Genomic DNA, 12102 nt, shown 5'->3' on the forward strand with positions numbered 1-12102 from the left:
CAGACACAAAAGACAAAGCTAACCAGCAAACAGTGAAGACTATCATTGACAGAGGCAAACTTCCAGAAAAAATTGCAGTCAAAATAATCTCTCCTCTGACCTATACTTTCAGCCCTAGCTACATAGATTGTCTTAGCGTTAGGCTTTAGTTTCACCATTTGTGACACCTCGTTAAGGAATCACTCTCTTATGCCATGTACTCAAATACAGTGGACTGCCCTAACAAGAAAAATTAAGGCTGCAGTGTGGGACCTCTAAGGGAGACAGGCTGAGAGGGGGAAGAGAAAGAGGGAGGCTCCTCTGGGCTCTCTACAGGGAAAACCCCACAAAAGAGAAAATTTAAAAAAAAAAAATTGTTTAAATCATTTGACTTAATCCTGGTCTTGTGGAAAGCTGGCTTCTCCTGGCATGATAGTTCTTCCTGGCAGTGGACAAGCCGAAACTGCACAGTGCCGAGGAGCAGACTGCCATCAATGGTGGCATAACATAGCTGACTGCATTTTCTTTAACAACCTTTTAGTTTGAAACTTAACAAGAAGTTCTGACATTTTCTTGACTGCTCTCTTCTGGATGTTCCTCTGGACAGGTGGGTACAGGAAGATGGGCTGGGGGTCCGTAGAAGTCGTCAGTGGAGTGGCTTCCTGCAAGGTGCCCTGTGGCGCATCAGACGAAGATACTGGCACTGTCCGCGGCTGTCCTCTAGATGCTCTAATTGTAACCTGCAGCAAATGATAGATACCTCAGCTTTGCATATCTTAAGACACGTGCTGCCCCACTCCTGATCTCTGCTCCTCAGTTTTGCAATGGTCTGCTCAACTTAACATGGAATGGCAGGTGGAATCAATCTGTTCCAACAGGTGGAGATCTGAAGTGATGCACATTCTGCAAACACCTGTTTTATGGCATCTACTAAAAACTGGTAGAAAAATGCTGCTGGAATTTTTAGGAGGTACATATTGATACTGTTGATATACTTCTGAGAAAATGTAGGAGGAGGAGCAAGGGCTGCTGTTTAGCTTGGATCCCTTACCTTGGTTCCAGGTTTCAGTCCTTCTAGCTGCTTCGGCTTTCGGAAAGTTTTGTGGTGCTGCAGCTTGTGTTCAATTTTATCCTTGGCGAATAGGAATTGCAGCCGACACTTGTTACAGTGATAAACACTCTTCTTCTAAAGCAAAATAAAAAAGGAATTTTTAATTTTGGAGAGTGGAGGCAAAAAGGGAAGGTTCTTGGGTGGTTTATTTTATTTATTTAAAGAAACCAAAACAATGGCTTCTCTTTCTTTTATTCCCTTGACCTCAAGTCCAGCCAAGTTTAGGTGCCATTTAAAAATGCTGTACTAAAAATAGCTACTGGTGGTGTTTGTTCCATTTCCAGTGGGTAACGTGTCCACATCATAAAATCACCTTCACCCCAGCAATTGGTCCCTTTATCAGCAGAGGCACCAAGAACTGCAGGGTCAAGAAAAATGAACTCTTCTCTTTCTCCTAGAGGGGGTTTTCTCCAAGTCACGGCTGAGGCACACTGGCAGAGTAGCACATGGAAGCTGCTTGCCTTTCCAATGCCTACCCTATACCTGTTCTGTGGGTAAACTAAGGGCTTCCAGGGTTGTCAATCTGCTACCTGCCAAAAGCACTAACTTTATATAATTTATAAGTACGCTTAGAACTACTCACACTTAAAAGAGGTCACCATTCTAGGCAACAGATATGGAAACAGAGCTTCCCAACAGCTGTACAAAACGTGGTCTGTGGGATGGAATTTATTTTCTGGAATCTGAACTTTTCACCCAGAAGGATAAAGGGCTGATATCACCCACCAACAATCTTTGTTAATTACGAAGTGGAAACAAATACCAACACGGAAAACACAGGATATTTGTGCTAATCATAGCTGAGGTAAGAGGCGCGTGTGTGTGTGTGTGTGTGTGTGTGTGTGTGTGTGTGTGTGTGTGTGTGTGTGAGTGTGAGATGAAGTGGGCACATCGCCTGTTTCAGGCCCCGATTCAGCTTTAAGCATGTGCTCCATTCCCAACGAAGTCTCTGTGAAAAGGAGTACTTGTGGCACCTTAGAGACTAACCAATTTATCTGAGCATGAGCTTTCGTGAGCTACAGCTCACTTCATCGGATGCATACTGTGGAAACTGCAGAAGACATTATATACACAGAGACCATGAAACAATACCTCCTCCCACCCCACTCTCCTGCTGGTAATAGATAAGCTATTACCAGCAGGAGAGTGAGTTTGTGTGTGTGTGCAACATGATTATCATACACATTGTAAGGAGAGTGATCACTTTAGACAAGCTATTACCAGCAGGAGAGTGGGGTGGGAGGAGGTATTGTTTCATGGTCTCTGTGTATATAATGTCTTCTGCAGTTTCCACAGTATGCATCCGATGAAGTGAGCTGTAGCTCACGAAAGCTCATGCTCAAATAAATTGGTTAGTCTCTAAGGTGCCACAAGTACTCCTTTTCTTTTTGCGAATACAGACTAACACGGCTGTTACTCTGAAATCTGTGAGAAGTGAAACATTTTAACCAAAGCGTTGCGAAGAATATAAACCTAACTCCGTACTTGGGTTACCTGGTGCCTCATGAAATGCTGCTGGAAGGCATTGCCATTCTTAAAGACTTTCAGGCAATAAGGACAGAGCAGGTGCCGTGTGTCCTCATGGATCATTCGGAAATGGCTATCCACTTCAGAGTAAAGCGACGAACGATACTGACAGACCTGGGGAAGGACAAATGCAAACAATTAACATGGAAGTAATCTAGGAATTTATATCACATCTATCACTGTAGTATATGGTTACTTTCACTGAAGCATCTAAGCAGCTGCTAACCTACACCCCCTTTAAGTTACTGAATGAACTTATCTGAAGTAAGCAGAAAGGGAGATCTAACAGGAAGTGAGACCTAACAGTGAGTGATCTCTATCAGGTAAAAATGGGGCTGGTCAATCTAGGTAGATTCTTATATGGCAACCATAATCATGGTTCCTGAGCACCTGAGGAGTAATGAGCTCTGAAAGGAAGTAAATCTTATGCAGTCTTCATCACTCAGAATAGAGGGCTACAAGAAGAGAGAGATATCTTGGGGCGTCGGGGGGAACATCAGGGTTTACTGGGGGATACCCATAAAGAATAAAAATAAGCTACTTAGATTTTTTTGAAGAGACTACATACTCTTAAAATTAATAGTTCTGAGAACAGATCTCTCCTGAGAATTCTGTTCTTTCAGATGGTTATAAAATTAGCAGTTAATGACACTATCCATCCAATCTAAAAAGAAGAAAGGGAGTAACAGTGCAAACAGGAATAATAGGTAGTTACTGAAAAGCAAGTCACAGTATGTCAGATAGAACAATTCACTCAGGCCCTATGTCACACTGAAAGAAGTTGCATTTTAGAAGTTTCTTATTCTTCTCCTTTTCTCATTGGATAGGCAGCAGTGGGGCCAATTTATGAAGGGTAGCATCTTGAGAGTGGATGCAAGCACTGATCTCAGGGTTAGACAGCAACTAGGGATGTAGTGAGTGAGTGACAGAGCCTTATCTCCTCCTCTAGAGTGACAGCTTCTCTTTCCTGAAAAGGCACCCATCTCCAGGCCCTCAATGCAAACTACTAGTGTCTGCTCCCTCAGCACTGACTCCAGTGGGACTAATCACCTACTTAAATGCTTTGCTGGAAAGTTCCAGACCTCCTCCTGGACTTCACAGAAACAGTCTAAAGCACAGAGTTTAAAATGTGTGTAATACCTGACAAACGTAGGGCATTTCTCCAGGCTTGTGGGTATCCTTCATATGCTGCAAGAACATTGGTTCACTCTCAAATGCCCATTCACAAATCTTGCACTTCGCTGTAACAGGAAGGAAAAGCAAAGTAACAGTTAAAACCCACACAACACAAAGGTTGCAGTGAAGGACTTTGAAATCAGATAATATAATCCCTTTGAAGGAAGCAAAATATTACTTGTTCTCACCTCTTGGATCTGGGGCATGTGATTTAAATATATCTATCTATATCTACTCTCAGCATCTTCTGGAAGGCATCACCAAAACCAACTGAGCAAGGAGTAAAACTGAGTCATCAAAGAACATGGAAAAGCTCCATTTCCTTTGGCCCAGGCCAATGCTGCACTGTTTCCAAAAGTACATTTTTGATCAGATTAGTTTATCATTATCTGAAGTCTATTTGGTAACCCCTATGTGAAATGAATTTGGAAGGTCACAACTAAGCTTGGAATAACAGAGACTTGGTGGGGTAACTCACATGACTGGAGCACTGTCATGGATGGGTATAAACTGTTTAGGAAGGACTGGTGGGAGAGAATAGGTGGAGGAGTTGCACTGTATGTAAGGGAGCAGTATGATTGCTCAGAGCTTCCAATAGGAAACTGGAGAAAAGTCTGTTGAGAGTCTTTGGGTTAAGTTTAGAAGCAACAGCAACAAGGGTGATGTCATGGTGGTCGTCTGCTATAGACCAGGAGAATGAGGTAGAGGAGGCTTTCTTCAGACAACTAACAGTAGTTTCCAGATCACAGGCCCTGGTTTCTCATGGGGGACTTCAATCTCCCTAACATCTGCTGGGAGAGCAATAGAGCAGCGCACAGTTTTTAGAGAGTGCTGGGGACTTCCTGGTGCAAGTGCTGGAGGAACCAACTAGGGGCCGTGCTCCTCTTGACCTGCTGCTTGCAAATAGGGAAGAATTGGTAAGGGAAGTAGAATTGGGTGGCAATCTGGGCAGCCCTGACCATGAGATGGTCGAGTTCAGGATCCTGACAAAAGGAAGAAAGGAGAGTAGCATAATACATACTTTGGACTTCAGAAAAGCATACTTTGACTCCCTCAGGGATCCCCTGGAAGGTTAATATGAGGGAAAAGGAGTCCAGGAGAGCTGGCTGTATTTTAAAGAAGCCTTACTGAGGGCGCAGAAACAAGCCATCCTGATGTGCAGAAAGAATAGCAAATATGGCAGACGACCAGCTTGGCTTAACAGAGAAATCTTCATTGAGCTTAAAAACAAAAAGGAAGCTTACAAGAAGTGGAAATTTGGACAGATGACTAGGGAGGAGTATAAAAATATTGCTCAAGCATGCAGTTGGAGTGGCAGCTAGCAAGGGATATCAAGGGTAACAAGAAAGGTTTCTACAGGAATGTTAGCAACAAGAAGGAGTCAGGGAAAGTGTGGGACCCTTACTGAATGGGGGAGGCAATCTAGTGGCAGATGATGTGGAAAAGGCTGAAGTATTCAATGCTTTTTTTGCCTCGGTCTTCACAGACAAGGTCAGCTCCCAGACGGCTGCATTGAGCAGCACAGTATGGGGAGGAGGTGAGCAGCCCTCAGTGGTGAAAGAACAGGTTAAGGACTATTTAGAAAAGCTGGACATGCACAAGTCCATGGAACTGGATGCAATGCATCCAAGGGTGCTGAGGGAGTTGGCTGATGTGACTGCAGAGCCATTGGCCATTATCTCTGAAAACTCGTGGCGACTGGGGGAGGTCCTGGATGACTGGAAAAAGGCAAATATAGTGCCCATCTTTAAAAAAAAAGGAAGAAGGAGAATCTGGGGAACTACAGATCAGTCAGCCTCACCTCAGTCCCTGGAAAAATCATGGAGCAAGTCCACAAGGAATCCATTTTGAACCACTTGGAGGAGAGGAAGGTGATCAGGAATAGTCAACATGGATTCACCAAAGGAAAGTCATGCCTGACCAACCCGATTGCCTTCTATGATGAGATAACTGGCTTTGTGGCTATGAGGAAAGCGGTGGATGTGATATATCTTCACTTTAGCAAAGCTTTTGATACAGTCTCCCACAGTATTCTTGCCAGCAAGTTAAAAAGTATGGATTGGATGAATGGACTATAAGGTGAATAGAAAGCTGGCTAGATCATCGGGCTCAACAGGTAGAGATCAATGGCTCAATGTCTAGTTGGCAGCCGGTATCAAGCGGCGTGTCCCAGAGGTCTGTCCTGGGGCAGGTTTTGTTCAATATCTTCATTAATGATCTGGATGATGGGATAGATCGCACCCTCAGCAAGTTTGCGGATGACACTAAGCTGCGGGGAGATGTACATAAGCTGAAGGGTAGGGATAGGGTCCAGAGTGACCTACATAAATTGGAGGATTGGGCTATAAGAAATCTGATGAGGTTCAACAAGAAAAAGTGCAGAGTCCTGCACTTAGGACGGAAGAATCCCAGGTACTGCTATAGACTGGGGACTGATTGGCTAAGCGGCAGTTCTGCAAAAAAGGACCTGGGGATTACAGTGGACGAAAAGCTGGATATGAGTCAACAGTTTGCCTTGTTGCCAAGAAGGCTAGCGGCACATTGGGCTGCATTAGTAGAAGCATTGCCAGCAGGTCGAGGGAAGTGATTATTCCCCTCTTTTCGGCACAGGTGAGGCCACATCCGGAGTACTGTGCCCAGTTTTGATTCCCCCACTACAGAAAGAATGTGAACAAATTGGAGGGTCCAGCAGAGGGCAATGAAAATGATTATGGGGCTGGGGCACATGATTTATGAGGAGAGGCTAAAGGAACTGGGCTTATTTAGTCTGCAGAACAGAAGAGTGAGGGGGGATTTTATAGCAGCCTTCAACTACCAGAAGGGGGTTCCAAAGAGGATGGAGCTAGGCTGTTCTATGTGGTGGCAGATGACAGAACAAGGAGCAATGGTTTCAAGTTGCAGTGGGGGAGGTCTAGGTTGCATATTAGGAAAAACTCTTTCTCTAGGAGGGTGGTGAAGCACTGGACTGGGTTACCTAGGGCAGTGGTAGAATCTCCATCCACAGAGATTTTTAATGGCTGGCTTGACAAAGCCCTGGCTGGGATGATTTAGTTGGTGTTGGTCCTGCTTTGAGCAGGGTTTTGGACTAGGTGACCTCCTGAGGTCTCTTCCAACCCTAATCTTCTATGATTCTAAGCTTCTAATGGACAAGTGTCCATTTTCTTTTTGCGGATACAGACTAACATGGTTGCTACTCTGAAAAGTGTCCTGTTGACATTTAGAACAGGCCAAAGAAAGAACCTAAGACTTGTGTGGAAACAACAGTCCCATCATGCTTTGCAGATAAAATAAAGCTAACTTTAAGGAGTGGAATTTTACTAAGCATAACATTTGGCAGTTTTGAAATTGCTGTGACAGATATTTTAGCAATATACTAACCGCAAAATGCATGCAAGATGTAGAATGACTACCACTGTCCAAAGAAAGGTATAAACAATGACTAGTCATCACGTTTTAAGACAGTTGAAAAGTTACAAGAGATTGAGTAAGGCATAGTACCTGAACTTTCTCATCCCACAAGGTGGCACTGGTGGGCATGGTGTGGGGAAACACATCTTATGTGTATAAACTGAGGACTTCAGTCTGCTTTCACCTGCACTAGATTAATTTTATTGTTTAAAAGAATAAACAACAAGCCCCAATAAAAGCTCCATGGAGTTACCTTAGCTCAGAATTTCATTCCTTTAGGAGGTTCATATCAGAACCTAAACATTATCTGATTATGATTGGTTTGGATCTTTAAAATATCCTTGACAATGAAATCACTTTGGACTAATACTACAGTTTGGTTTGAACTTTTGCAGGCATGCAAGAAAATGTAATTCCATGTAACCCCACATCACACCCTGCATCATGATGGCATGGTCCCAGGATGGATAGACCTCTTTCTCCAGAGACTTACACTGAAATCCTGAAATAAACAAACAACCCCCCTGCTACCACCACTTACTGGTTGATTCATAGGGACTGTGAACATTCTCTAGGTGGCACTGCAGCTGGAAGGGGGTGGAGAACTGCCTGTAACAGTGCTGGCAGATAGTATGGACATCTACCTCCCCATTCTGCTGATCTAGTTCAACATGGTGTTTCATATGATTCATAAACCTGAAGGAGAGCAGAGTGTATGTGAACATAAATACAAAAACATTCGCATCCATATCAACCCTGGAAATGGTGTGAACCAGACACTTTTACATTGGTTATTTTGGCATTGCTTTCACTAGTAGCAAAAACATTTATTTTCAAATAGCTAATAAAGTAACTGCATTTTTGGCATAGCATTAAGATACTCTCTTCTCACTAACCCTACTAAAACCAGGCCTGACATGACGGCAACTCTCCTCCATCAAAGAGATGGACATGACGTTCCTCACTCTGTGGCCCAGAGATGCTTCAACAGCAGCTTATTCAGCCCCTGGATAGCAGGATACATCTGACTCTGCTCTCTAACTGCCCACTGAAGGAGCAGCATCAAGAGGATAACAACTAAAATTCTCCATCTGCCATGATAAAGCATATTAGCTCAAAGTCAAATTTTAATACTGACTATTGTAGCAATAAGATACTAGAGAGGATTCTTATGCATTGTACAATCTGTTCCACAAACAGGAAATTACCTCTTCTCTTCAGCTCTCATGTTCAAACTCAACTGGATAAAGCAGTGGAGAATACTCTATCATGGGTTCTAGGGACTGGACTAGCGGTTAGTTAATCAGAAATTACAGGTGTTAAAAGTTCTATTAGGACTCAGGATTCCATTATTCTAGCCCAGAGGTTCCCAAACTGTGGGCCGTGGCCCACCAGACAGTCCTGGGTGGTCTACTGGCCACCATACAGTCCTGGGTGCTCTACAGGCACAGCCATGGGTGGAGTTTGGAGAGGACACTGGAGTTTGTGAAGCAGACAGTGACGAAGTGGCAGCTAGTGATGGCCCCTGCTCAGTGCCGGAGGAGCTCAGCACCCACAGAGGGCGATGTGGAGCCGCTGTGCGACAGGAGAGAAGGGGCTGGCCCTGAGAGGTGGCAGCTCCCAGGGTGGCTGGTGGGTTCGTGGCTGTTCCTGCTCCAAGCCACTGCACCCCCACAATCCATGGCTATCTGGCCTCCTGGAGTATCAGCTCCACGGCTCCCCCAATAACCAGAGCACAGCAGTGCTGCTCTGTTTCCTCCTGGACAATGACCATCACAGATAATGGCCGGGCCCAACCCGAGTGCCTGCCTTTGCCCAGCATTGGGGGCCCCCGAACCTCTCTCTTGTTCCCGGACAGGGGCTGCCTGTGAAGCACACAAGGGTGCTGGGCGGGTGACTGGGGCAAGGCTGCCACGTGACAAGCTCAAGGCACTCAGTGGTCTGCAGAGGTGGAGGGTGTCAGTGGGGGCTAGCTGTGGCACCTGCCTGGCCCCTTCACTCTTTTGCTGGCCCTGCTCCCTGCTGAGGCAAGGGGCCGCGCACGCTCCATGGTGCCCTCTCCCTGACAGACGTGTGGCAGTCATGCTACATGCTAAACAGCCCCTTGCCTGATTTCCCATTTGATCACCTTGAGGGGAGGGAGCACTATCAAACTGTATACACTGATAGCGGGGAGGGCATAATTTAAAGGTTCAGCTGCCCCTGAACAGCTCAAGTCATACCTCCAACCCCAGGTGCCACCTCCTGGAAAGCAGCAAGAAGTGCTAATAGTCGGCTGCAGTGCCTATTGCAGCTGCAGGAGGGCCTCAAGGAAAAAAGTTTGGGAACCCTGTTCTATCCAAAAGAATTCTGGGTTCAGTTCCCAGCTCTGCCACTGACTCATTGTGTGATCATGGGCAAATCACTTCACCTCTCCATGCCTCTGTTTGTGACTTACCTACCCTATAAGGGGGGCTTTGGAACTTAATTGATTGACATAGTAACTCACTTTGAGACGTGCAGATTCAAGAACTGCGAGGTATTGTTATAGGGGCATGTGGCATTCCTCTTACCGTATGTTGTTCTTTAGCCTCTTGGTGCAGTGTGGACACCGGAAGGATGTTGGAACCTTGGGGAAGTTCAAAAGCTGAGTCACTTTGCCGCCATCCCTGCCATAGTAGAAATCATCTACCAACATGATGAGTTTGCTCTGGGATGAATCACCTGCATTTTCACTTTGCTCTGGAGCTTTAGCGGGTGGAGACAATGCAGGGATAGGTGTGGAGGAGGGTGGTGAAGCAACAGTTGCAGTTTTTTCTGGAGATGGAGGCTTTGTAGGCTGAATATTTGGTTCAGGTTCCAGAGATTTTCCTTTCTTGAGGAATTCAACCATTTCAGGGCAGCAGTACTTCAGGAAAAAGAAAAGCCACACTAATGATTAGATTGTACATAACAGTAACTATATCACTACACATACAGTGTGGGCTGTGACCTCATTGGCTCGCACACGCTAAGCAGGCGGGGTCTCATGAGAGCTGGGAGCCCACCACAGCAACCTTCAGGAAGCAGTGAGGTGGATGCTCTTCCCTCCAAGTCGGTACAGCTGAGTGAGACCATTGATAGGAAGGGGCAGTGCTACTGGAGGAATAGTCCTTTTTAACAAGATATAAAACTAGGTCCTGCCTGCTTGGAGTTATTAAAGATCCTGCGGTAGATTTTCCATTCCCCCATCAGATTGTCCTACCCAAGCCTCTTCCGTGGGGAGAACACTGTTCTTCAGTATTGCCGTATACAATCAACAGTACTGACTAATGAATTCTTCATCTCAGCATGGTTACTTACACACATATGTCCTCTTAAAGCCTCAGTCACTCGAAATTGGGCATTGCATCTTGGGCAGACTTTCCGGCCACCATCTTGTAAATCAAATGTGGGGACAGGAGAAGAGCTGACTGTAATAACAATAACAATAATAACAACAATAATAAAAAACTGGATAAACCAGATCTGGAATCTGATACTACCCCTACATTTCAATAAAAACTTGGATCTAAGTTCTGGCCCTATTGAAAGTGATTCATTTCAAGAGTAATAACGTTAATTGCTAACAGGACTTGAGAGGAGAGGTATGAAAATGTGCAGATTTATGACCACTCATATGAGATACACTGCACACTCATCACTCCTCAGAACACAGTCACTGATGTCCTAAGAATTTTCTGATAAACATCTTGCAGCTAAAATCATCTTCTCCCACTACTCCAATCACACTCCACTCTCCTTGTATCCTTTCACTGACTTCCTGCCCCCATCCACATCAAGTTCAAACTCCTTGTTCTCACCTCCAAACATGGGCAGAAGTCCAGAATCTGGATGGCACAAAAGTTGGCTTAAAGCCATCTTTTGCCTCACTCCCACTGAGATGTGCCTTCTGTGCAGGAGAAGTAGCACAGAAGCTACCCTCTTACATGTCTGTAAAGAGCTCTGTATGCCCATGGTGATGTGTAAATAGTAATTCTAACAATGGTAGCATGGGCATCCATAACACTGAATACACAGTAATAAATACAAGGAGTAGTCAGGAACTCACATGATAAATATAGGACACTCACTAGGAAAAACTTTAGAGCAATGAAGACATGAAATTCAACTGTATAGCTGTTTAACAGGTCTGTTTCCCCTTTTATATGCAATCTAGATAACATGCTTAGTTACCGTTTTCTGCTTCAGAAATTGAGTGTTAGGAACATCTTTAGAAGTCTGTGCTTTCAGCAGAATCTAGGCTACCACAGACCGTACCTTTCAGCGATGACGACGACGACTCTGAAACACTGGATCGCTGGGAACCATGTGCAGGGCTGCTATTAGAAACCACAAGTGGACCAGGGCTCTGGCCTAATGAAGGAATGGTATTCAGTGTGTTCACCAGCTTAGCAACCTCATTGCTGTTCTCTCCAGTTACTCCAGGTCTCTTCACAGTCACAAAGCTTGCAATACTCACTGCCAACAGAAGGGACAATGGAGAAAAAAAATTTAGGAACACAGGATTTGATATACCAGGCAAGACCTCTCATCTCTCATGTCCTACATCCTGATATATCCGATCAGACCATGGGTCGAACATGTCCCCCATCATTTACTGTACCACATAAGACCATCAGTTCTGGTATCCTGACTCTGACCGTGATCAATACCTGATTCATCAGAGTTGTACAGGAAGGGTTAGGGGAGGACAACACTCTTCTGACCCCCTCCAGCTATCAGCTTACACCATGAAACATGAGATTTGTCCTGTGAATAACTATACATGTTATTGATTGTCAAAAATTATCCACACCCCTTTTCTGAATCTTGCTGTAGTATTTGACTCTGACCTCCTAAATGTAATTACATTGTCCGGACCACTTGCTGAATGAAGCAGT

At 44.8% G+C, this 12102-nt stretch overlaps 1 protein-coding gene across 10 annotated transcripts in view; it reads right to left on the minus strand.

Moving 5' to 3' along the window:
* POGZ (pogo transposable element derived with ZNF domain) overlaps positions 1-12102 on the minus strand; it is a 60228-nt gene that overhangs the window by 9513 nt on the left and 38613 nt on the right. For 6 of the 10 annotated variants that reach the window (XM_073322694.1, XM_073322688.1, XM_073322691.1 and 3 more), the window contains 8 exons: positions 11480-11680; positions 10523-10632; positions 9754-10088; positions 7743-7897; positions 3758-3858; positions 2576-2731; positions 1031-1165; positions 547-719 (listed from right to left, as the gene is read on the minus strand). In XM_073322694.1, the coding sequence (XP_073178795.1) occupies positions 547-719; positions 1031-1165; positions 2576-2731; positions 3758-3858; positions 7743-7897; positions 9754-10088; positions 10523-10632; positions 11480-11680 (1366 nt within the window). The remainder of the gene's footprint in view (positions 1-546; positions 720-1030; positions 1166-2575; positions 2732-3757; positions 3859-7742; positions 7898-9753; positions 10089-10522; positions 10633-11479; positions 11681-12102) is intronic. The other 4 variants (XM_073322695.1, XM_073322689.1, XM_073322686.1 and 1 more) reach the window with 2 other exon arrangements.

This window comes from Lepidochelys kempii, chromosome 24, assembly GCF_965140265.1.
Source record: "Lepidochelys kempii isolate rLepKem1 chromosome 24, rLepKem1.hap2, whole genome shotgun sequence".
Lineage (NCBI taxonomy): Eukaryota > Metazoa > Chordata > Testudines > Cheloniidae > Lepidochelys > Lepidochelys kempii.